The sequence below is a fragment of the Zalophus californianus genome, chromosome 14 (genome assembly GCF_009762305.2).
Source record: "Zalophus californianus isolate mZalCal1 chromosome 14, mZalCal1.pri.v2, whole genome shotgun sequence".
NCBI lineage: Eukaryota > Metazoa > Chordata > Mammalia > Carnivora > Otariidae > Zalophus > Zalophus californianus.
In genome coordinates this window covers 72567961-72594284 of record NC_045608.1, presented here as the reverse complement: position 1 = coordinate 72594284, position 26324 = coordinate 72567961, and the positions used below count along the sequence as shown (strand labels likewise).

General features: G+C 37.1%; 1 protein-coding gene across 3 annotated transcripts in view; it reads right to left on the bottom strand.

The window, feature by feature from the left end:
• DCC (DCC netrin 1 receptor) overlaps window positions 1–26324 on the bottom strand; it is a 1177272-nt gene that overhangs the window by 35600 nt on the left and 1115348 nt on the right. For all 3 annotated transcript variants that reach the window (XM_035724067.1, XM_035724068.1, XM_035724069.1), the window contains one exon: window positions 8347–8502. In XM_035724067.1, coding sequence (XP_035579960.1) covers window positions 8347–8502 — 156 coding nt within the window. The remainder of the gene's footprint in view (window positions 1–8346; window positions 8503–26324) is intronic.

Sequence of the window (26324 nt, the reverse complement as noted above, 5' to 3'; positions counted from 1 at the left end):
ATAACAACACAGTATTTCTTAGCTCTAGATCAGAGAGAAGAGTCTGTAGGAACCTATGTCTGGGTCCCTCTTCATTACCAATGGGCCAGTTGTTATTACAGGTCCATACCACCATATTAAAAATATCTTTCCAGGGAAAGAAATTTCACAATTTTCTACAGAAATCTGCCCTAAGTAATTTTATTGAAGATGGACTGTAATAAATCCATATCATGTTTTAAAAACTGCTTTAGCCACTAAAAAAATGATATATTGTGTGATGTGCTTCTTTATTCCTTCATATTTTCCTTTTCTATTTTTCTATGTTTTTGAAATGAAAAAGATCTATGTTAAAATATTATTGTGACATTAGGCTTAATAAAATTGACATGCACTTTTTTAGTTTTCCAAAATTTAGTTTCTCAAAAACCTCAGGTTTCACAGGAATTTTGATGACATCATGGAATGTTTGGGGGTCACTCCCATTCCTATTCTCTTTAATGGCATTGCTCACATGACTAGTCCTCCATCCCCAGGTCTTCCACTGGTCACCATGATTCCCACTGGGAACACATTTGAGGGAAGTAATGGTAGCTCCACACAGATGGACCAGCTCTTTGGCAAAATCAATCCTTAGTACCCCACATAGTGGAAAGGAAAGTGCCTAATCTAATGTTCTAGGTGGGAATGGGAGACCAAATACATCACTAATCCATAAGGGACTAGTTCTATTTTGTTCAAAAATGACAAGTTTGCTTAATTAATATCTAATACAATGGACAAGGTACCCATTTTCCATAGTCACTTCATAATTCTTATATTTTATGGGGAGCAAAAGAAATGCTTTTCAGAACTGGCTGATAATTGAGGCACTCAAAGCTCTTAAATACAATAGCTATGGCTCCCCGGGAGCAAAGCCCTCACTCACATCAGATGAGCCCTTTGGCCAGTTTAGTCGTCAGCGTCAGGACACCTGTGTGAAACAAACTGGCTCAGTGACATGGTATTTCAGAACTTGGAAAGCAAAGAAAACCTCCCTTCGCCCAGCAAGCACAGTCTTCCTGCAATTCTGAAAGGAAAGGGAGAATCAAATAAGTGCTGGCAAGGCACTCGTTTTCAAATGATGAAATAGTGGGAAGCCATTGTACAAATAGCATATGATTACACAGCAGAGTCAAATTTCAAGGCACTCTAAAATAATTAATGTCGGGCGCCTGGGTGGCTCAGATGGTTAAGCGTCTGCCTTCGGCTCAGGTCATGATCCCAGGGTCCTGGGATCGAGTCCCGCATCGGGCTCCCTGCTCCTTGGGAGCCTGCTTCTCCCTCTGCTTCTCTCTCTCTCTCTCTCTCCCTCTCTCTCTCTCCTCCTCTGTCTCTCATGAATAAATAAATAAAATCTTTAAAAAAAAATAAAATAATTAATGTCAACACATAAATAATTGCTACAGAATAACTGGCAAAAATATTGCAAAAATGGAAATGAGGATTTTTCTTCTATCTCAAATTGTAGTATTTGAAAGAAATATAGCATGCCAACAACTCTACGCAAAGACTTTGAGACATGAACACTTAAGGAACCCAATTCACTCATTAATCTCAGAACAAACAACTGTGCAATATTCCTGAGTAACCTCAGTTCCTGACAGTGTGGATTTTTGCATAGACCCTAGAGAGAAATTCATTAACTCCACTGTGCCCATGATTCTATCTAGGTCCAGTCCCATTTATTATTTGATTTCCAATCTGGGGGAGAGTGAGGACGGAAAAATAACATGGGTGAGGTTGACCAGCCTTCTCACTAAGACAACACCCAAACTGAAACGCATGGTAAACATCATCTACCCTCTGGTATCTACCTGTTTTGAGGATGAGAAAATGTTTATCGTGACTTATAGAAATTGGGCCTCAAGACTATCTATTGGTCGAAGTTTTCAAAATATGGCACTGTTTCTTATTCCCCAGGGAATTTGCCTATTGAGGCTAAGAGCAGAACTACAGTTTATTAGTAGGAAGAGGAGGTAATTGTCCACTATATAAATCTTTATTAGTAGATCACCAAATGTGTGTAATGCAAATGTACAAGATCCTACAACTTTCTTTTTCTTAATGGTAGGAGAGAAATTCAGCTTTATTTGTGACTTTCAGAAAGGAACAGCTCTTTGGGAGCAGAGTTTTAGTGATTCATTTCTTGTGCAACTCAAAGGTCTTTCAGATAACTTCAGAGGAAGGAGAGTCTCCACATTTGGCACAAATTTTTCTTTTCCTATGTGTGACTTTCGTTGTTTCTCAAGGTGACTAATAAGACATCTCCAGCCAGAGCCATGAAATGTTTTCTGCTTGAGAAAGAACAGGGATGTTTAGTGGTCTCCAAGGCATTTAGAAACCGATACTAAATGGCTGAAGTTAACTGGTTCTGACAGTGATTTAGAGAATATTTGGTTTCCTAGAAAAGAGGATGCTTATTTCTTTTCCTTTACTAAGCCACCACATGGAAACATATATTTGTGCCTATTTCTTTTGCACTGCACATTCCTTCTGCTCAAAAATTACCTGATGTATGACTGAATATATATTTTAAAAAATCTGTGAAATTTTGGCCAGGAGTTGTATGTCCATGCCTTTTGATTTTTAGATCAAGTTCAAAAATTAAGTTAAGCACTCTTTAGGAATGCTTTATTTATATAACTTTATATAATAGTTGTATTATATATTTTATGTTTACATTATATATTATAGTTGTATAACTACATTTATTTAATAATCCTTACTTTTAAATAAGTTAACAAAATTTTTAAAATTACTAAAGAGACTAAATTTTTCTTTTATTCATTTATTTATTTACTCATCCATTCATTCATTCATTCATTCATTTTTAGGTTCACTGCAAAACTGAGTGAAAGGTACAGAGATTTCCAGTATCCCCTCTGTCACCTCATATATGCAGCCTGCTCTACTATCAAAGTCCTGCACCAGAGTGGCACATGAGACTCTAACCACAGCTATAAATAAATCTGTAGTGCTTAACCACAAAGAAAAACACATTTTAACCTAGTTCATTTATTTTTCTTTGGCTTGTGCATGCATCACTCCAATCTCTGCCTCTGTTGTCAGACGGTCAACTTCTCCTGTGTGTCTGAGTCTTTTCTCTTTAAGGACACAAGGCATATTGGATTAGGACCCACCTTAATTCAGCATGAACTCACCTTAACTTGGTAACATATGAAAAGATCCTATTTCTAAACAAGGTCGCATTCACAGGTATTGGAGGTTAGAACCTCAACATATCTTTTTGGGAGACACAATTCTCTTCATAAAAGTTTGCTCTCTGGCCTCCAAACCTTAGAGTTCTGGGTGTCTAAGACCTCTTCAAGCAGAGGGAGGATGGCCATCTGAAGGAGGCAGATACTGGAGTTATGCTGCCACAGCCAAGGGATGCCTGGGACTACCAGAAGCTGGAAGAGGCAAAGATGGATCCACCCCTAGAGACTTTGGGGAGAACATAACCCTGACAACATCTTGATTTTGGAGTTCTAGCCTCCAGAACTATGAGAGAATAAATTTCTGTCATTTTAAACCACCTAGTTTATGGTACCTTATTATGGCAGCCTAAGAAACAAATACATCCACGGTAGAAGAATCTGCATAGAGTCTGAGATGAGAAACGGTGACTCACACAAAGTCCTGATGGTGAATGGTAATCTGTGATAAACTGTATTATTTGTTCACAACTCACCCTTCCCCTGTGAATTCCTTAGTTCATGTTGGGTGGAGTATATACTTCCCTATCCCATTGGTACTGAGCTTCTCCATGTAACTGATTTTGGCCAAGGGGGAAAGGAAAAAAAAATCATGCTAGCTCATTTATTATTTTCTTTTCCGTTGAAATTTAACTTCTGGAATGACTATGCCTATGATTCAATGGGACAGTTTTGCATGTTGCACCAAATCAAGAGAAAAAGAAAAGAGTAAATGGGATGCTGAGTTCTCAGAAGGAGACTATATCTTTAAAGGAGAAAAAGAAATGACAGGAATATACCATGAATAAAATAAAATAGTTAAGGGGCGCCTGGGTGGCTCAGTCATTAAGCATCTGCCTTCAGCTCGGGTCATAATCCCAGGGTCCTGGAATCAAGCCCCACATTGTGCTCCCTGCTCCGTGGGAAGCCTCTCCCTCTACCAGTCCCTCTGCTTGTGTTCCCTCTCTCGCTATGTCTCTCTCTGTCAAATAAATAAATAAAATCTTTTAAAAAATAAAATAGTTAATTTCCTTAATAAAGCGTACTGAAATTTGGCTTGACTTGGTCTTGTGTAGTGAAGAGATAAAGGTCATGCTACACATTCTTCTCACACTTTTAAAGTCCGAGAATATAGATGAAATCAAAAGAAAATAGTAGACAGTGATGTGATGAGGGAAAAACTAAGCAAAAACTATAATCCTCTTTTTTCTGCTTGGGAGAGTTCATTTCAGAAGCTGAAGAAGGGACTTGTGGATTCTGAATTCTTTGACTGGAATCACCTTCCTAGTTGTCCTGGGATTTGGAAATTTTTGGTTTTTGGACTTCCCATATCTTTCTCATTTAATGCTCTTCAATATGGTTTGGGGAACTATTTTTTCTTGAATTTCTGCACACAACTCTATTCTGTAGACATGATATGCAGTGAGAAAAGGGAAAATAAATCTAATTCTCTCTTGGCAGATTTTTGATGCCTTTTAATTCTAACCTTCCTACATCTAGACGATTTATGATTTCTTAGAGCTGTCCCTGTTGGGTTGGAAAAAATATAGCTTACCTCACAAATATATTTTATTGCTGTTACCATCTTATCTATTTCAAAACATCTTATCTCACATGAGCTGCTGAGTCACCTGTTCCTAACGAAGAGAAGAAAGCCATAAAATTGATTTTAAAATGCTGTGCTTGAAGAAGAAAAAAAAATCAAATGGCATAGGAGAAACCACCAGGGTGTATATAATAGAATGAGAGTCTCTCTCCATATCTACTTCCCTTAAAACAAATGAAATACTACTTTCAGGATATAAAATCGATACACAAAAATCAGTTACACTTATATATGCTACTAATAGCTATCAGAAAGAGAAATTAAGAAAAACAATCCCATTTACAACTGTGTCAAAAAGAATAAAACACTTAGGAATAAATTTAACCAAGGAGGTAAAAGATCTTTACACTGAAAATTATAAGACGTTGATGAAAGAAATTTAAGAAGACATAAATAAAAGGAAAGATATTCCATGCTCATGGTTTGAAAGAATTAATATTGTTAAAATTTCCATACTACCCAAAGTGATCTGCAGAGTCAATGCAATCTCTATCAAAAAATCCAATGGCATTTTTCACAGAAATAGAACAAACCATCTCACAATTTGTATGGAACCAGAAAAGACCCCAAATAGCCAAACCAATATTGAGAAAGAAGAGCAAGCTGGAGGCATCACACTTCCTGATTTCAAACTATACTGCAAAGCTGTAATAGTCAAACAGTATGGTATAGGCATAAAAACAGGCACACAGACCAATGGAACAGAATGGAGAGTCTGGAAATAAACCCCTGTATACGTGGTCAATTAATTTATGCCAAAGAGCCAAGAATATACTGGGGGGTGAGGGACAGTCTCTTTAATAAATGGCATTGAGAAGATTGAATTGCCTCTTGAAAAAGAATGAAACTGGATTTCTTATGCTGTACACAAAAATGAACTCAAATGGATTGAAGACTTGAACTTAAGACCCGAAACTGTAAAACTCCTAGAAGAAAACATAGGGGGTAATCTCCTTGACATTGGTTTTGATAATGACTTTTTAGATTTGACACCAAAAAGCAAAGGCAACAAAAGCAAAAATAAACACATGGGATTACATCAAATTAAAAACTTCTGTACAGCTAAAAGAAAACCATCAACAAAATGAAAAGCAGTTTACAGAATGGGAGGAAATATTTGCCAACCACATATCTGATAAGCAGTTCATATCCAAAATATGTAACACATTCACACAATACAGTAGCAAAAAGTGTTGGATTAAAAATGTGCAGAAGAACTGAATATACATTTTTCCAAAGAAGACATATAAATGGTCAGCAAATATGGTGGAAAAGGTATTGGACCTTACCAATTATCAGGGAAATGCAAATCAAAATCACAATGGGGTATCACTTCATACCTGTTAGAATGGCTATCATCAAAAAGACAAGAGAAATGTTGGCAAGTATATGGACAAAAGAGTGCACTGTTGCTGAAAATGTAAATTGGTGCAGCTACTATGGAAAAGAGTATGAAGGTTCCTAAAAAAATTAAAAATAGAACTACTATATAATCCAGCAATCTCACTTCTGGGTATATATCCAAAGGAAATGAAAATGAGATCTTACAGACATATACACACTCCCATGCTCATTGCAGCTTTATTCACAATAGCCAAGATATGGAAACACCCTAAGCATCCATCAATGGATGTATGGATAAAGAAGATGTGGTATATATACAAAATGGAATATTATTCAGCTATGAGAAAGAAATTGAAACAAATGGATGGACCTTGAGGGCATTATGCTAAGTGAAATAAGTCAGGAACAGAAAGAAGATACTATGTGATATCCCTTATATGTAGAACCTAAAAAAGACAAACTCATAAAAATAGAGACTAGAATTGTGGTTACCAGGATCTGGGGGATAAGGAAAAAAAGAGAGATGTTGGTCAAAGAGTACACACGTCTAGTTATAAGATGATTAAGTTCTGGGCATCTAATGAACAATACAGTGATTATAGCTAATAATACTGTATTATATACTTGAAAGTTGTTAAGAAAGTAGATTTAAAACATTCTCATAACAAAAAAGAAATGGCAATTATGTGACATGAGAGGGGTATTAACCAATTTTATGGTAGTAATCATTTTGTCATACATAAGTGTATTAAATCAACACATTGTAAACCTTAAGTTTACACAATGTTATATGTCACCTATATCTCATTAAAATCAGAAAAGTAATAATATGAAAACAAATGAAATACCCCTTTGGTAATCTTTTTCTCCAACAATTATTAATTAAAAATCAAAAGATATTGCTTAACTGGTGCAACCACTCTGGAAAACAGTATGGAGGTTCCTCAAACAGTTGAAAATAGAGCTACCATACGATCCAGCAATTGCACTACTGGGTATTTACCACAAAGATACAAATGTAGGGATCCGAAGGGGTAAGTGCACCCCAATGTTTATAGCAGCAATGTCCACAATAGCCAAACTGTGGAAAGAGCCAAGATGTCCATCGACAGATGAATGGATAAAGAAGAGGTGGTATAATATACACAATGGAATATTATGCAGCCATCAAAGGGAATGAGATCTTGCCATTTGCAATGACGTGGATGGAACTGGAGAGTGTTATGCTGAGTGAAATAAGTCAGTCAGAGAAAGACATGTATCCTATGACCTCACTGATATGAGGAATTCTTAATCTCAGGAAACAAACTGAGGGTTGCCGGAGTGGTGGGGGGTGGGAGGGATGGGGTGGCTGGGTGATAGACACTGGGGAGGGTATGTGCTATGGTGAGCGCTGTGAATTGTGCAAGACTGTTGAATCACAGATCTGTACTTCTGAAACAAATAATGCAACATATGTTAAGAAAAAAGAAAAAGAAGATAGCAGGAGGGGAAGAATGAAGGGGAGTAACTCAGAGGGGGAGACGAACCATTAGAGACGATGGACTCTGAAAAACAAACTGAGGGTTCTAGAGGGGAGGAAGGTGGGGGGATGGGTTAGCCTGGTGATGGGTATTAAAGAGGGCACATTCTGCGTGGAGCACTGGGTGTTATGCACAAACAAAGAATCATGGAACACTACATCAAAAACTAATGATGTAATGTATGGTGATTAACATAACAATAAAAAAATTAAAAAAATAGAAACATAGCTTAATGTAAACACACACACAAAAAAGATATTGCTTAATTGATTTAATTAAAGAAAGCTAAGGCATTCATTTAAGTATTGGTTTATCAGGAATCAATAAGACACTTTTAAATATAACCAACAGACACTTACACAAGAATATGTTGGAGGACAGTCACTTGATTATTCATTTCCTAGTTGACAACATATTAAGTTCAAGCACCCATCACATCATTGTTTTATTGAACCAGTTAATCTTTGTTTCCCCACAGCTTCCCACATTGTCTATGGAAAGACTCCCAGAGGACTGGTCCTTTGATTCTGACCCAGGGCAGAAGTAAACCAATTTTCCCAAGGGATGAGAACATTAAAATGCTATACATTTAAAAAGATATCCTTGGTTATTATTCATTTGTTCTTAGTAAAAAGAAAGGAAAATGCATTACACTGACTTTTTCCTGCTCCGAAACCTCGGTCCACTGACAGTGTGGGGAATGGCACAGGCCGGAGGGTAAACTGTGGGTGGGGGTATCCACATGTGGGAGATGGAAGGATTCCTGGGTACTGGGCACTTTCCAGGGTTGGCACAGGGATGGCACTCACGACAGCTGCAAAAAAAAAAAAAGATGTTGTTATTATTATTATTTATCTTAGGTAGCCACCTAACAAATAAAAAAGGAAAGGGCTAAATTTTCACATCTTCAAACCCATGAACACTCTTCATAGTATCATGTAGGTTCCTTTACTTGCCTCTCTTTCCACAGTCTCTTTCTTACTCTAAAAAAGACGGCTCCTGAACAAATAATACATTATACGTAAAAAAAAGAAGATAGTAGGAAGGGTAAAATGAAGGGGGGGAATCAGAGGGCAAGACGAACCATGAGAGACGATGGACTCTGAAAAACAAACTGAGGGTTCTAGAGGGGAGGGGGTAGGGGGATGGGTTAGCCCGGTGATGGGTATTAAAGAGGGCACGTACTGAATGGAGCACTGGGTGTTATACGCAAACAACGAATCATGGAACACTACATCAAAAAAAAAAAAAAACCAAACAAATAAACAAACAAACAAAAAACAAGACGGCTCCCTTCTCCAGCACCTTACTACAGAGCATTACCCCGAGATTTCAAACTTTCCAGTTTCCAAGAAAGAAACAATGAAACAAGCCACCATAAAGCCACGTTAAGGCTCTCTGATTTTTGTTTTGTTTTGTTTTTGCCTTTTTCTTTCTCTTAAGCAATAACTGTGGTGTTAGAAATGTTGGGTTGTTCAGAAACTGAATATATTGCGTAAAGTGAGCTACGGAAATAGGAATTTTCTGTTCATTCTGTGAAAGAATGTAATGCTCTTGAGAGATAGTCCAGAGAGAGAAAAGCAAGGTATAGTCTCAATAATTATACTTAGGATTTTTATTTAAATGGAAAGAAAATGACTTCGAACAGCAAAACAGTACAGTTTAGTGACACATTAATTTAAATATAACTACATGTTGTTTGGGAATACCAAACATTTTTTAGTGGTACTGGCTTAAACCCACAGATCAATATCTTACATAATATTTCCTAGGTGTATTGAGCATTATTCAATTCCATTATTCAATATCTATTAAATTATGCCACATTATAAAATACTTATTCTAATTGTAGTTGATCATCTTACATCATCTTATAAAATATTTAGTATTCCCTACCTTTTATTAACAAAAAATACAATGTAAACTAGCTACTAGAATGATTTTCAGCAGTATATTTCTATTACATCAATAAAGTTAGTTCTATTATATGCATTATTTTTATTTAATTACACTCTAATTCCAATTACTGGAGTTTAACATGCATGAGCATGCACATTTACCAAAGGAAAACCTTTCTTTTTATCATATTCTTCTTACCTAAGTAACTTCATGATCACTGACACAGATTATATTGCATTATTTTAAATTAGTTAGAAGCAATATGTAGATTTAAAAATTTTTTTTCTAACTTAAAGTGCAGATTCATTACATTAAACATAGAACACTTTAAATCAAAAGGGCTGCTTCTAGTAAAATAGCTTTTGAAGTAGCATTCTGGAATTTATTTTTCAGTGTATTTATAATACTCTTTGAAATATATAGTAACATGTTTATTTTAATTGAAAAAATTAAAAAAAATATTGGTTTCACAATAAAGACTAACTCTTTCAAGTAGGTTAAATGATGGGTGTTTTCCATGAAATGAATACAAACTAAAAGATTGTAATAGCATAAAAGCATTTTTCAAAAAATTACATGGTAACAGTATATTGTAAGTGATATTTCAATGCTTCCAATCCTGTCATAATATACCATATTATATAAAGTACTTCTTAGTGGAAAAAATTTGCAGATGTATTTTATAATTACTCTGTAAATCTTGGTAAAGTTTCTAATAGGTGTACCTCTTAAAAATGAGAAAGCAAATAACCTGAATGAGTAAAAAATACTTTTGAAAGTCAAGCAGTTTCTAAAATTTTTACTTCCAGCATAACTGGAAGACAACACCCAGTTTGTTGAAATGTTATAAAAAATAACTTCAGATGAGACTTCACAGTCTGATTTTGGCACGTAATTTGGAAGTTCAAATCATTGAGTGACTGCTATAAAAATCTTATTGTTGTAACACTCACCCACACATATATGCAAAGTTTCTCAGTGTTTAGATAAATAAAACACTGGAATAGAATTTATGCAAAAAGTAACATTCATCCACAGATGTATGCAATAATTGTATAGAAAAAGCCTTATTCGTGTCATTAACTGATAGAATTCTAATAAAATCTTACTTTATAAACAACTGTACAGAAATACTAATTGTAGAATTGAGGAGGAAAAGATGGCAGAGGACTAGGGGACCCTATTCCAACTGGTCCCCTGAATTGAGCTGGATAGCTACCAGACCACTCTGAACACCCATGAAATCAGCCTGAGATGTAAGAAGATAGATCTGGATCTCTACAAACAGGATATTGCACACGGTTGGTTTCAAGGTATGAAGCAGGGAGCCATGATTCTGCGGCAGATATCAGAAGATAAATGGAAGGGGGAGGGAGCCATGAGAATTCTGCACCACCAGTGAGCGATAGCCTCCCATGCTGGGGATGGGGCACAGACTCACAGACTGGTAGCAGCAGGGAAAGGACTTTAGGGCAGCCCCCCAGACTGAAACCTGGAGCGGTGGGGCCGTGAGTGTGAACTGGGGGCAGCTGGTGGTGTTAGAAGCACAAAGGGCAGAGATGTGCCTCTGTGCCCTGACCTGGAGGTGGGGACTGGGAGCCCTGCTGAGGAGCGCACAACCTAGGATGCTGCAGTTTATAGCAGCACAGACAGAAACAGAGATAGTGTGGCCTGGAGAGCTCACTGAAGAATAGACTGCGATCTCTCTGCTCTGAGGCAGAGGGCTGGAAACGATCTCTTCTACTCTGACTCCCGAAGAGACATGGAAAGCCACCAGGAAAAGCCGCCAGAGAACAAAAGCCCCCCAAAACCGGTTTTCACTGAGCCCACCCCCCACAGGGGGAAGGGCAACTCTGCCCAAACAGGGTTGCCTGAGTAACAGTGCAGCAGGCCCCTCCCCCAGAAGACAAGTTGGGAGAACAAGAGGCTGACAACCCTAAGGTCCCTATAAAACAGGTGCATCTTGCTTGGGTTGTGGTCAATAATTTGGACCCTGTGCATTCCCTCAACAGAATGACTAGGAGGAGGAACCTGCAAAATAGGAAAGACTCAGAGACTGTGACTTCTGCCACAGATTTACAAATGGATACAGATATAACCAAGATGTCGGAAATGGATTTCAGGGTAACAGTTATGAAGACAACAGCTAGAATGGAGAAATTGATTAATGGCAACATAGAGTCTCTAAGGGCAGAAATGAAAGCTGGCAGAACTTAAAAATGCTATCAATGAGATCCAATCTTATCTAGATAATCTAACAGCTAGGGTAAGCAAGGAAGAAGAATGAACTAGTGATCTAGAGGACCAATTGACAGAAAAGAAGGAAAAAGAGGAGGCCCCAGAGAAACAACGCAAAATCCATGAAAACAGAATCAGAGAAATAAGTGACACCTTGAAACGTTCCAGTGTCAGAATTATTGGGATCCCTGAGGGATGGAGAGAGAGAGAGGACTAGAAGATATATTTGAGCAAATTGTAGCTGAAAACTTCCCTAATCTGGGGAATGAAACAAACATTCCTGTCCTAGAGGCAGAGAGGACCCCTACCAAGATCAAGGAAAACAGGCCAACGCCCCGACATGTAATAGTAAAACTCGCAAATCTTAGAATGAAGGAAACCATCTTAAGGGCAGTTAGGGGGAAGAGATTCCTTATGTACAGAGGGAGGAACATCAGAATATTGTCAGACCTATCCACAGAGACCTGGTAAGCCAGAAGGGGCTGGCAAGACATATTCAGGGTACTAAATGAGAAGAACATGCAGCCAAGAATACTTTATCTGGCAAGGCTGTCATTTAGAATGGATGGAGAGATGCAGAGCTTCCAAGACCAGCAGAAACTGAAAGAATATGTGACCACTAAGCCGGCCCTGCAAGAAATATTAAGGGGGGTTCTATAAAAGGAGAAAGACCCCAAGAGTGATATAGAACAGAAATTTACAGAGACAATCTATAGAAACAAGGACTTCACAGGCAACATGATGACAATAAATTCATATCTTTCAATAATCACTCTCAACATGACTGGCCTAAATGCTCCCATAAAATGGCACAGGATTGCAGATTGGATAAAAAGACAGGACCCATCCATATGCTGTCTAGAAGAGACTCATTTTGAAGCTAAAGATATATCCAGACTGAAAGTTAAGGGATGGAGATCCATCTTCCACGCCAACAGACCTCAAAAGAAAGCTGGGGCAGCAATTCTTATATCAGACAAATTAGATTTTAAGCTAAAGACTGTAGTTAGAGACACAGAAGGACAATATATGATTCTTAAAGGGTCTATCCAACAAGAAGATCTAACAATTGTAAATATCTATGCCCCCAACATGGGAGCAGCCAACTACATAAGCCAACTGTTAATCAAAATAAAGAGTCATATTGATAATAATACGAAACTAGAAGCTGGCTCTTTGAAAGAATTGATAAGATCGATAAACCACTAGCCAGACTTACCCAAAGGAAAAGAAAAAGGACCCAAATTAATAAAATTATGAATGAAAGGGGAGAGATCATGACTAACACCAAGGAAATAGAAACAATTATTAGAAATTATTATCAACAACCATATGCCAATAAATAAAGCAACCTGGAAGAAATGGATGCCTTCCTGGAAACCTATAAACTCCCAAGACTGAAACAGGAAGAAATTGACAACCTAAATAGGCCAATAACCAGTAACGAGATTGAAGCAGTGATCAAAAACCTCCCAAAAAACAAGAGTCCAGGGCCTGATGGATTCCCTGGGGAATTCTACCAAACATTCAAAGAAGAAATAATACCTATTCTCCTGAAGCTGTTTCAAAAAATAGAAACAGAAGGAAACCTTCCAGACTCATTCTATGACGCCAGCATTACCTTATACCCCAAACCAGGCAAAGACCCCATCAGAAAGAATTTCAGACCAATATCCATGATGAATATGGATTCCAAAATTCTCAAGAAAATCTTAGCTAATAGGATCCAACAATACATTAAAAGGATCATCCACCACGACCAAGTGGGATTTATCCCTGGGATACAAGGGTGGTTCAACATTCGCAAATCGATCAATGTGATAGAACACGTTAATAAGAGGAGAGAGAAGAACCATATGGTCCTCTCAATTGATGCAGAAAAAGCATTTGACAAAATACAGCATCCTTTCCTGATTAAAACTCTTCAGAGTATAGGGATAGAGGGAACATTCCTCAAGTTCATAAAATCCATCTATGAAAAACCCACAGCGAATATCATCCTCAACGGGGAAAAGACGAGAGCCTTTCCCTTAAGATCAGGAACATGTCAAGGATGCCCACTCTCGCCACTATTGTTCAACATAGTACTAGAAGTCCTAGCAACAGCAATCAGACAACAAAAAGAAATAAAAGGTATTCAGATTGGCAAAGAAGAAGTCAAACTCTCTTTGCAGATGACATGATACTTTATGTGGAGAATCCAAAAGACTCCACCCCCAAATTACTAGAACTCATACAGCAATTCAGTAATGTGGCAGGATACAAAATCAATGCACAGAAATCAGTTGCTTTCTTATACACTAACAATGCAACTGTAGAAAGAGAAATTAGAGAAATGATTCCATTTACAATCGCACCAAAAACCATAAGATACCTTGGAATAAACCTAACCAAAGAGGTAAAGGATCTATACTCTAGGAACTACAGAACACTCATGAAAGAAATTGAAGAAGACACAAAAAGATGGAAAAAACATTCCATGCTCATGGATCGGAAGAATAAACATTGTTAAAATGTCTGTGCCGCCCAGAGCAATCTATACCTTCAAACCCATCCCGATCAAAATTCCAATGACATTTTTCAAAGTGCTGGAACAAACAATCCTAAAATTTGTATGGAATCAGAAAAGACCCCAAATTGCCAAGGAAATGTTGAAAAAGAATAACAAAGCTGGGGGCATCATGTTACCCAATTTCAAGCTATATTACAAAGCAGTGATCATCAAGGTAGTATGGTACTGGCACAAAAACATATATATAGACCAATGGAACAGAATAGAGAGCCCAGTTAGGGACACTCAACTCTATGGTCAAATAATCTTCGACAAAGCAGGAAAAAATATGCAATGGAAAAAAGACAGTTTCTTCAATAAATGGTGCTGGGAAAATTGGACAGCTACATACAGAAGAATGAAACTCGACCATTCTCTAACACCATACACAAAGATAAACTCAAAATGGATGAAGGACCCCAATGTGAGACAGGAATCCGTCAAAATCCTAGAGGAGAACATAAGCAGTAACCTTTTCGACATCGGCCACAGCAACTTCTTTCAAGATTCATCTCCAAAGGCAAGTGAAATAAAAACAAAAATGAACTTTCGGAACTTCATCAAGATAAAAAGCTTCTGCAGAGCAAAGGAAACAGTCAACAAAACAAAGAGGCAACCCACAGAATGGGAGAAGATATTTGCAAATGACACTACAGACAAAGGGCTATATATCCAAGATCTATAAAGAATTTCTCAGACTCAACACCCAAAAAACAAATAATCAAGTCAAAAAATGGGCAGAAGACATGAACAGACACTTTTCAAAAGAAGACATACAAATGGCTAACAGACACATGAAAAAATGTTCATCATCATTAGACATCAGGGAAATTCAAATCAAAACCACACTGAGATACCACCTTACACCAGTTAGAATGGCAAAAATTGACAAGGCAAGAAACAACAAATGTTGGAGAGGTTATGGAGAAAGGGGAACCCCTCTTAGACTGTTAGTGGGAATGCAAGTTGGTACAGTCACTTTGGAAAACAGTGTGGAGGTTCCTCAAAAAATTAAAAATAGAGCTACCTTATGACCCAGCAATTGCACTACTGGTATTTACCCCAAAGAAACAGATGTAGTGAAAAGAAGGGCCATATGCACTCCAATGTTCATAGTCTTTAATAGCCAAACTGTGGAAAGAGCTGAGATGCCCTTCAACAGATGAATGGATAAAGAAGATGTGGTCCATATATACAATGGAATATTACTCAGCCGTCAGAAAGGATGAATACCCAACTTTTACATCAACATGGATGGGACTGGAGGAAATTATGCTAAGCGAAATTAGTCAAGCAGAGAAAGTCAATTATCATATGGTTTCACTTATTTGTGGAACATAAGGAATAGTCGTGGAGGACATTAGGAGAAGGAAGGGAAAAATGAAGCGGGGGCAATCAGAGGGGGAGAGGAACTATGAGAGACAATGGACTCTGAGAAACAAACTGAGGGTTTCAGAGGGGTGAGGGATGGGAGGATGGGTTAGCCCAGTGATGGGTATTAAGGAGGGCATGTACTGCATGGAGCACTGGGTGTTATACGAAAACAATGAATCATGGAACACTATATCAAAAACTAATGATGTACTGTATGGTGACTAACATAACATAATTAAATTAAATGAAATTAAAAAAAATACTAATTGTAATGTTAACTCAACTCCGAAGAAAAAACCCCAGCAGTTAAACCTAAACTTAGGCTCACATAAGTTTATAATAATAATTTCAGTTTATAAAAATATTATATTGCAAAGAAATAAGATGATCAATAAAAGACATAAAGACAGATGACATTTGTATATTATTCTGTTGGGAGAGTGAATTGTAGATACTACAAGGAGAAACATGTGTAAATTCTTCTGTGTTAAAAAGAAACTTCCTCATGTATTTTGTAAATGGATGATGGTGGATATCAAATTGCTATGGTATTTCTATGCATTTGGATTTATTTAAAAGAGTGGTATACCAAAGAAATTACATCCTTCACAGACATTTATAACAAACAGTTTTAGATGTTAAATTCAAAAATGTTTGAGTGCTACAAACTTTTCTAAATTATTTTTGGGAAGAACTGAATGAAAATTTGAGAATAAGTGATATATAACACAATATCCTATAAAGATATTTACAAAGAGTAAATTGTAGATAAACAAACAAATGAACAGACTCCAGAAAAAGGAAAAGAAAAAAAGATGACAGGGAAAATTGTAAAAAGAATCAGAGATTCAAGCCAGATATCAGCTAAAATGATTCTAAATTCCTTAAAGAAAGAGGTTATAATTTTGTAGTCTTTGTATGTCTTATAGTACAGTGATAGAGATACTTTATATTTTTCAAGTGAGTTAATAAGTAGGATTTTCTAGAAGTAATATTTAGAAATCTGTCACTTTAACCCACTGGAGACTATTTAAGTGGTTTGATGTATTATTTAGTTTCCTGGGGTGTACAGTTACTATAGTAATAATAGTAATAATAATGGACTTGAACACATTTGTAAATAAGAGCCATATGATAACATAATGTCTATATTCAGGAAACTTAAACTCTCAGTCTTCCAGGCAGTCAGTTTAATGATTTCACCCATCTTACTGATCAAATGGGATCACTGCATAGTCATTAATGTTGATTGCCAGATTGTAAAGCCGTCTCTGTGTTGACAATTTTTACCCATAAATAAATGTGACAACCATAGTTTCCCTAGATATAGAAGCCACCCACTCCACAAATTGCACACATTTCCTTATCAATAGTATTATGTGAACTTAACCAATATTTTATAATACATTTAGAAAAAGAATTTCATAAATATATCCTGGAATGGAGAAACATAAAATAATTTGGCGAGTCACAGAATATAAAATCAGAGAACTAAGAGAACCCGAGACTAAATTTATATTCCAGTTCCGAGTCTTTCATTACTGAAGAAAGGAATTTTCCTTTCTAAGTTTTGCATTTTCACTACTGACCTGGGTACAAATGGCTCGCAAATAATAAAAGTTCTTTAAAAAATAATAAATCTATTGTATGTTTCGGCATCTCAACAATTCCCATTGTTCTATTCCCTGGCATGAAATAGAATAGTCTGTATTCCAAAGCTTTGGTTTTGAAGTATTTTGATTCATGATTCATTTCTAAAAGGGCACAGAAGTCTATACCTACTTAGAAGACAGTTTTTGCAGAAATAATCATTCTAAAGTCAGTTGGATACAATACTATGTATTGAAATGCTGTTTGGTATTTTTCTCCCACATATCAGGGTTGAGAGCCAGAAACACACACACACACACTCTCTCTCTCTCTCTCTCTCTCTCTCTCTCTCCCTCTCCCTCTCCCTCACACTACTGTTCAAAGCATTCACTGCACTGCTATGTTTATGTAAAACAACTCAGAAACCGGTATCATCAAGAATTTTCAATAAATCTCTGCTTTGTGGCCAAATATGACAAGAAATCTGCTGTGACACAGCTTGCTGACAATTGAATTTATATCTCACACTGATGCACAAAGATTTTTCAAGTAGAAATTCCCTCACCAAATTACTTAGCTCTTTGAACAGAACATATTGATATTTGAAAGCTTTTACAACGTTCTTAAAAATGTTGGCACTAAATGCAACCTAAGGAAATCTAAAGTAGAGACTTTTTTTAAGCTACAATTTTAAGAAATAAAATCCTCTGTAGGTATTTCTCAACATGGTACTTGACAGAGTCGAGAGATGTGTTGAAGAGGAGGAGTGGAAAAATAAGAATAAAGATAAAATTTTGAAGTGAAAAGAATTTAAGTGAAATGATTTCTCACTCTGCCTCTCCTTACCACGTCTTTTCTGCAATGACCTACATATCATCTGGACTCTTGGGAAATTTAGTGTCTATTGCCCTTGTTAAATATTTTCATCTCCTTCACAGTTTCAGGTGTTCTTTGACAAGTACTTGTCATGGAATATCCATGAACTCCACCAATATCGTCATACTCCCCTCAGGAAACATATGAATATTCACAAATATGTGTTCTGTCATTATTCTCTACAGTGTGGTAAAGAGCCCAAGCACTGAGGTCAAACTGCCTGGATTCATGATCTAGTTCTGGCTCTTGGTAGTGAGCACATGGTACAGCCAGTAACTGAGATGCATCCTATAGAGTCCCAGTGCATGGTATTCATATCCTGGTGGCTTCCCTGACACATTTCACCAGGATTGGTCTGATGACCAATGGAATGCAGCACAAATGCGGAAGAAATTCCACTTCCAAAACCAGGTTAACAAAGAAGACATACAAATGGCCAACAGACACATGAAAAAAATGCTCAGTGTCACTTGGCATCAGGGAAATAGGAGATACCACAATAAGGTATCACCTCACATCAGTCAGAATGCTAAAATTAACAACTCAAGAAACAACAGATGTCGGTGAGGATGCGGAGAAAGGGGAACTCTCTTACATTGTTGGTGGGAATGCCAACTGGTGCAGCCACTTTGGAAAACACTATGGAGGTTCCTCAAAAAGTTAAAAATAGAACTATCTTACGAGCCAGCAATTGCACTACTAAGTATTTATCCAAAGGATACAAACATAGTGATCTGAAGGGGCACCTGCACCCCAATGTTCATACCAGCAATGTCCACAATAGCCAAAATATGGAAAGATCCCAGATGGCCATTGACACATGAATGGATAGAGAAGATGTGGTGTATATATACAATGGAATATTACTCGGCCATCAAAAGAATAAAATCTTGTCATTTGCAATGACATGGATAGAACTGAAGGATATTATGCTAAGTGAAATAAGTCAGTCAGAGAAAGACAAATACCATAGGATTTTACTCCTATGTGGAATTTAAGAAACAAAACAGATGAACATAGGGGAAGGGAAGGAAAAATAAGATGAAAACAGAGAGGGAGGCAAATCTCAAGAGACTTAATTACAGGAAACAAACTGAGGGTGGCAGGAGGGGAGGTAGGCGGGATGACGGGGTACCTGGGTGATGGTCATTAAGGAGGGCACTTGAAGTAATGAGCTCATTGTGTTATATGCAACTGATGAATCACTAAATTCTACCTCTGAAACTAATAATACAGTCTATGTTAATTAAATTGAATTTAAATTAAAAAGTTAAAAAAACAAAATAAAACCTTTGGGGTTCCCTGAACAATGCTATTTTTATATGAAAGCATTCATTAAAATTGGTTTTCTGATGTGAAATAAAAGACATAAAAAGAAAAAGGTTGTCCTCTCTCAGTCTTTTTATTTTTTAAAAGATTTTATTTATTTACTTGTCGGAGAGAGAGAGCACAAGCAGGGGGAGTGGGAGAGGGAGAAGCAGACTCCCCGCTGAGCAGGGAGCCCGATGTGGGACTCGATCGCAGGACCCTGGGCTCATGACCTGAGGCAAAGGCAGACATTTAACTGATTAAGCCACCCAGGCATCCCTCTGTCCCACTTTTTTAGATCTCTCGTCCTGGGAGGAGCCAGGAGTCATGTCTTGAGAACATGTTGGCAAACCCGTGGACATAACGGAAGATGTTGAGAAAATGAGTGATTGTTCTATGTTGCTATGTTTTGGAGGTAATGTGTTATGCAGTAATAGATAACTATGCATTAACCCGAGCAAGTTATTTAAGGTCATTGTTTCTTAATTTTCTCATTGTAAAGTGGAGATGGTAATAGTACCAATGTTATGGTATGGCTGTGAGGATTGAAGAGATTATCCATAGAGAAGTATAATAGAGTGGAGGGTCAGGAATCAGCCCTTCAAAAATGCTGGTTATTGTTATCAATCTGCAGGGATCCAACAGATCCTAAGATTGAGCCAAATGTCATATAACAGGGAAATGCTGTTTAAAATACCCCTTTTACAGGTATATTATCTTATTCATGGTGATGGTTTCATGTGTATATGCATATGTCCAAACTTATCAAATTGTATACATTAAATATGTACAGTTTTGTATACACCAATTATACCTCAAAAAATCTGTTAAAAATAAACCAAATTTTAGGGGCACCTGGGTGGCGCTGTCGGTTAAGCTCTTGGTTTCGATTCATGTCATGATCTCAGGGCTGCAAGATTGAGCCCCGTGTCAGCCTCAGCGTGGAGTCTGCTTGGGTTTCTCTCTCCCTCTTCATCTGTCCCCCCCCCCCCAAGTAAATAAATCTTTAAAAAAAAAACCCAAATTTAAAATATGACCACTTGAAAGATAAACCGAATATTTTACCAAGATGCTGAAAATTATTCTCATGGTCAAAAATGTAGTTACTTCTATAAAAAAAAAAAACCAAAAACATCCTGTCTTACATTCAAGAAAAGAGTTCAATACATTAAGATAGAGGTAACTAAATGGTAGGGTTTTTGTTTTTGTTTTTTTCAAGATTTTATTTATTTGAGAGAGAGAGAGCATGAACAGAGGAGGGGCAGAAGGAGAGGGAGAAGCAGACTCCCCACCCCTGAGCAGGGAGCCTGACTCAGGGCTCGAACCCAGGACCCTGGGATCATGACCTGAGTCAAAGGCAGACACTTAACCAACTGAGCCACCCAGGCACCCTTAAATGGTAGGTTTTAACTCAAATTTGAAACTGAGGGAAATTTGACATTAAGATTTTTGAGATTAGATAGGAAAATTCTTCCCCTGGCAGAAGAAAATAACTGGAATTATGATTATAAAACAAAATCTGGGTTCAGATATTTGTTCTGTCCTTTATGAGCTAAGGGAAGGCCTTATTTAGACGTAGCCAGCCTGAAGATGAGGTTTGATGTGGAGGTGACCGGACCACTGCCCACCACAGGGTAACTATGAAGATGTACTGAGATCAGATGGAGGACACTGTCAGCAGGAGACTTGAAAACCTTACAGCCTCCTACTGCCTTGCTCACTTCAGTCTGACCCTTCTCAACTGAGATTTTCTCAAACGAGATATGGCTATGAAGTCTGGATAGTCAACATCTGAGTGTACATTTTGACACCATGAGCATCAGATAGAAGATGAGACCACAGGAAAGGGAGCCTCTGATCTGGGTCCAAATGAATCATTTGAGTTGAGCTTGGTCACCACACCTCCCTTTTCTGCAGATCAGGGACTTTCTCAAGACACAGTGAGAATATCTGCCTTAGTCTTTTACAAGTTACCCTGGACTTCCCAAAAGACTTACTCAGATGAGAAAGGTCTTGGAATAAAAGATGGTGTGTTTTGTTGTAGAAATCTCTAAGGCATTAGGAATTAAAAAAGAATTAGGTGACACAAATCTTAAAAAGCAAGGGATTCTTATTTTTCAATTTGCTCTAGGAAACCTTCCCAAAAGCTATGCTTATGTTCCTTTTGTACTCCATCATCCAAAATTCTTTACATTTACTAATTCTTCATTAGAAGCATTCTTGATTATTTCTACATCTCTGATAAACCATTTTTTTGCCTTGCAAAATCCTCCCTAAAAACACAATTGCATACTCCCCAGAGGTACCTTTTTGAGCTTAAAAGCCATATTTTGACCTTGTCTGCACAATCCTACTGACCTGCTGATTTTGATAATCCAGTGGAATTACCAATCAATTAATTTTATTTAACAAGTCATTTACTTATGGGACTACCAAGAAACAACCTCTGGGTTTTCAACTCTCATTCATTAATAACTGCCACTTACACAGCACTGTGGGAGATACAGAGGTACATAAAAAATACTACCTCCTGCAGAAACTCACAGTAAGAGGAAGAATGAAGTACACCATTCAAGACTCAAAGAACAAAAACTGATCTTAATAATGTAATGATCAAATTATTATTTGGAGTCACAAACACACTAGACAAGGACATCATTTCTAATGCAAATTTAAATGAGCTTTTAACTTTTTCTTTCTTGCCACTGCTCCCATAGTTCCAAATAGTTGAAAATTTGTATGTGTTGGTGTTTACAATGGTACTAGAAGAGTTGTTGAGCACTCATTACTCCTAAGAAAAGCGCTCTTGGTTAGATGTGGGCATTCACAGGGGCTGCAGGGTGAAGGAATGAATGCCCAGTTCTAAAACCTGTTAAGCAGGGTCCAGTCTTAGGATACTGGCTTCTTACACCATGAATGCAAGTTTCACACAAGGATTCTGACTTAGAATCAAATGTTTCAGAGGTGGAATTATCCTCATATCTGGGTCCAAGATGGCATTCTGGTAGCACAGTGCCTCGAGTCAACAGAACTCTAGTTTTTAAAATCTGCTTTTTCTCATGCAGCTTTATTTCACTTCTTAATAGCTTCTCCAACCCATTGTTTGAGTTCTGCAATCAAGTGACTAAAGCAGATGATGGGAATGGGGGAAAAAAAGAGTTGGCTTTCACAGTAAATGTTCTAGAAAGCCCCAAACCAGTAGTCATAAGCAGTTCCTAAGCTATCACAAAAGTAAAATTGTATGCCTTCCTTTGCCTCAGTCTTTTACTACATGCTTCAGGCCACTTTTTTTGAGACTTCTTTTTTCCTTTAAAAGCTGATACTAGGGTGCCTGGGTGGCTCAGTTGGTTAAGCGACTGCCTTCGGCTCAGGTCATAATCCTGGAGTCCCGGGATCGAGTCCCACATCGGGCTCCCTGCTCAGCGGGGAGTCTGCTCCCTCTGACCCTCCCCCCTCTCATGCTCTCTCTCTCTCTCATTCTCTCTCTCAAATAAATAAATAAATAAATAAAATCTTAAAAAAAATAAAAGCTGATACTATATTTTTTCCCCTCAAAGATGTACAGGGAAACAGAAAAAAAATGAAATTCAAGAGAATTCTTCCTAACAAACTCTCATACATTAAATTATCAGAAATTTTTTTAACTCGTGATCTTAAAGGTCATCTGCTTCAATCTAAATCCTTCCTAGTTCTGATCCTCCCCCTCTCCTCCAGCAATTTCCAGAAGAAAACCCAGGTTGAAAATGGAAAGGAGATCCAAGGTCAAACAAATACTTATGTTCCATCAAGTAATAAAATACTAGAAATAAATGTAAGTAAATCTACCTCTTTCCATGAATGGCTCTCACCCAAAGAAGTTGCTTACCCAAGATTACATCCCACTTCTTGCGGGGGGCAGCCTGTATCAAAATCGAGACAAGATTGGAAAAAAAGTCCAGAAGCCTCCTTTGGGACAACTCTGAAGGACAATCCATCACCAGAACAACCTGTGGAGTCAGCTGAAGTCCCCATTAAACTACACCACCAGTTCCATTTCTCCCTCCTCCCAATCCTGCATCACTTACCCTCACAAGGTGTTATTCCAGAAAGCACTTGCTAATAAATTGCCTGTATTTGAAATTCTGTCTCAGAGTCTGATTCCTGGAAACCCAGCATCTGACCCTTATATACCCTTTACAAATTCAGGAAAGTTATACTTGATGCTCCTGATTTCTTTTAAGTAATTTCATTTGTAGTATAATTCTTTGGCCATTGTAAAAATAGTCAGCCTTTGCCACCATTTTACAACAAAGCACACTGAATCGGAAAATCAAAATATCTGGGTTCTCTTGCCTGTGTTCTGAGCTGGTATGTTTCTCACAAGCATTAGCTTACTTAGCTATGAAATGTGTTCAGGGGTAAGGAGCCACATATGCCACATCATGTTTTCAACCAATAAATTGACAAATCTTAGACAAATAAACAGATTTTTGTACTCCAATGAAATTAAATACATTTCCCCGTGGATTTGAAAAAATGAAAAAACACTTCAGATAGTCTATATTTAATCTGCTAATTTACATTTTATAGAGCGTGATGAAAAATGTCAAGGAAGAGAGGAAAAATCGTCTTACAAAACTAATGATTCTTAAGTGGAACAGCAAACATCTTCACACAGGTGATTAGAAATCAGCATGGCACTGTGATGTGGTTTATAGAAGACTCGCTAGATAAGACTTGATAAATCTAACTGCAAGTGGGGCCATCAGAAAATGTATCTACTATTCTGCATGAAATCATTGCTCTGCCAAGATAGAGATCTACAATTTGTTCAGCAGAGCTATCTAAGGCCTATCAATCATGTCAGTTGCAAAGAGCTTATTTTATTTATCAGAAAGCTAAAGAATTTATTTTAAAATCAACTTTGATTATATGTTGAAGTCATTTCCTTTCGTTAGAGTTTTACCAACACAGAGTTTGGAGATGACAAAGAATATAATACGATGAAGTTATTTCAAAAGATATATTTTCTATCAACTCTTCCTTTCTTATTGAAGTTTTATTTAAGTATAATATATGTATTGAAAACATGTAATATCCAAAGTAGTGCTTAGGGATTTTCCAAAGTGAAATGCCTTGTAACCATATCCAGGGCATGAAATAGAACATTATCAAAAGTTTCCCCATGTTCTCTTCTGGTCACTAATCACCTCCCATCAAGAGTAACTCCTCTTCAGAATTCTAACCCCATAGATTATTTTGCCTGTTTTTAAATTTTACATAAGTTGAATCACACAGATGTGTTAGGTCTCTGTCTTACAACCTTTTATCTGCAAGATTCTCCTTATCATTTTTGACATTTTAGTTTGTTAATTTTCACTGCTGCATGGCATTCCACTGTGTGAATATGTCACAATGTAATAAAGATGTGATATGATGAGAAGGACTGCCACACATATTCTTGTGTGTGTCTTTTGGTGAACATATTATGTATCTCTGCTGGGTATATACCCAAAAGCAAAATAGGTGTAAGAATGGGATTGCTGGGTCACAAAATCCTTACACATTTTGTAAAACTATTTAACTATTTAAAATAATGTATCCATAATATAAGATAATTTTAAAATAACGACAAAATTAATTGCTGGTCATTTTAGGGCCCCCATTCATGTAGAGTAAGACTCTAGGAATAAGGAAAGGTTTGTTGTTTTAGGCAACAAAGTAGAGCAACTCTGAGCTCCAGGTGACAACATAAGGCAGCACAATGTGGTGGCCAGATCAAGCACAGGTTTGGGGTTCATAGTCTCAGAACCTTAGTTTGCATGTTTGTAAACTGGAGATGCTCTTGTAAAAAAAAAAATCTTTTAAAAAAAGGGTACATATAATACAAGGCATTCAAGGCATCTTCATCCTTGAAAAAGCAGTATACCATACAAGTTCAGAGGTTACCCAGGTTATCTCCTGGAGTGAGTCAGTAAGCTATTTGAATCTTTGTTTGCTGTCTGCAAAATCAGGACAATCTCACCACATGATAGTATTATGAGGATTTAATAAAATAGTAATTAGCAAGGTACTTAGCAAGTGAATAATATTCAGAAATTCTCAATATTTGTTAGATTTCATTTCATTTTTCCTTCTTTCTAAGCTCATTAGTTCCTTTCCTATTTAATGAAAACAATTTTAACTGCCCTTAATATATCATAAAATCCTATTAGAAGATATTCTAACTATAACTGATTAAAAAAAAGGTCCCTAAACTGGTGTGTTACAAATACAAGGCATTCTTATAATGCATTTACTTATTCATTCAGTCATTTGACAGATATTTAGCAAGATCAATTTTGTGCTAGTATTGAGCTATACAATGTATGAATGTGAAGATGAATTAGATACATTCCCTCCCTATCATGAAGTAATTCACAACCTGTTAAAAGAGGGAAGATTTCGACTTGAATACCTAAGCATATGAGGCAGGACTATGTGTAATTAATGCCACAAATGCAGCAGAAAGAAATGCTATTCAAACATGAGAAAGGCAGCCATCATTTCTGGATACAACATTCAGAAGAGAAAGAATTTATGAGAGCATCACTTTGAAAGTGATGCATACAACTTTGTTAGGTACAGATAGCCACTGAGTCATTCCAAAAGGAGAGCAATGCTCAGAGGGAAAAACAAAGAAAGGGCAATTATATTTATGGATTGGCAATTAGTCTAGCTTGGCAGTAGTCTCAGATATATCTATATATCTTTCTATATCTATCTATCTATATGATCAAAGAGTATGGAAGAGACTAGAAGGGGCTAAGACTCATTATGAT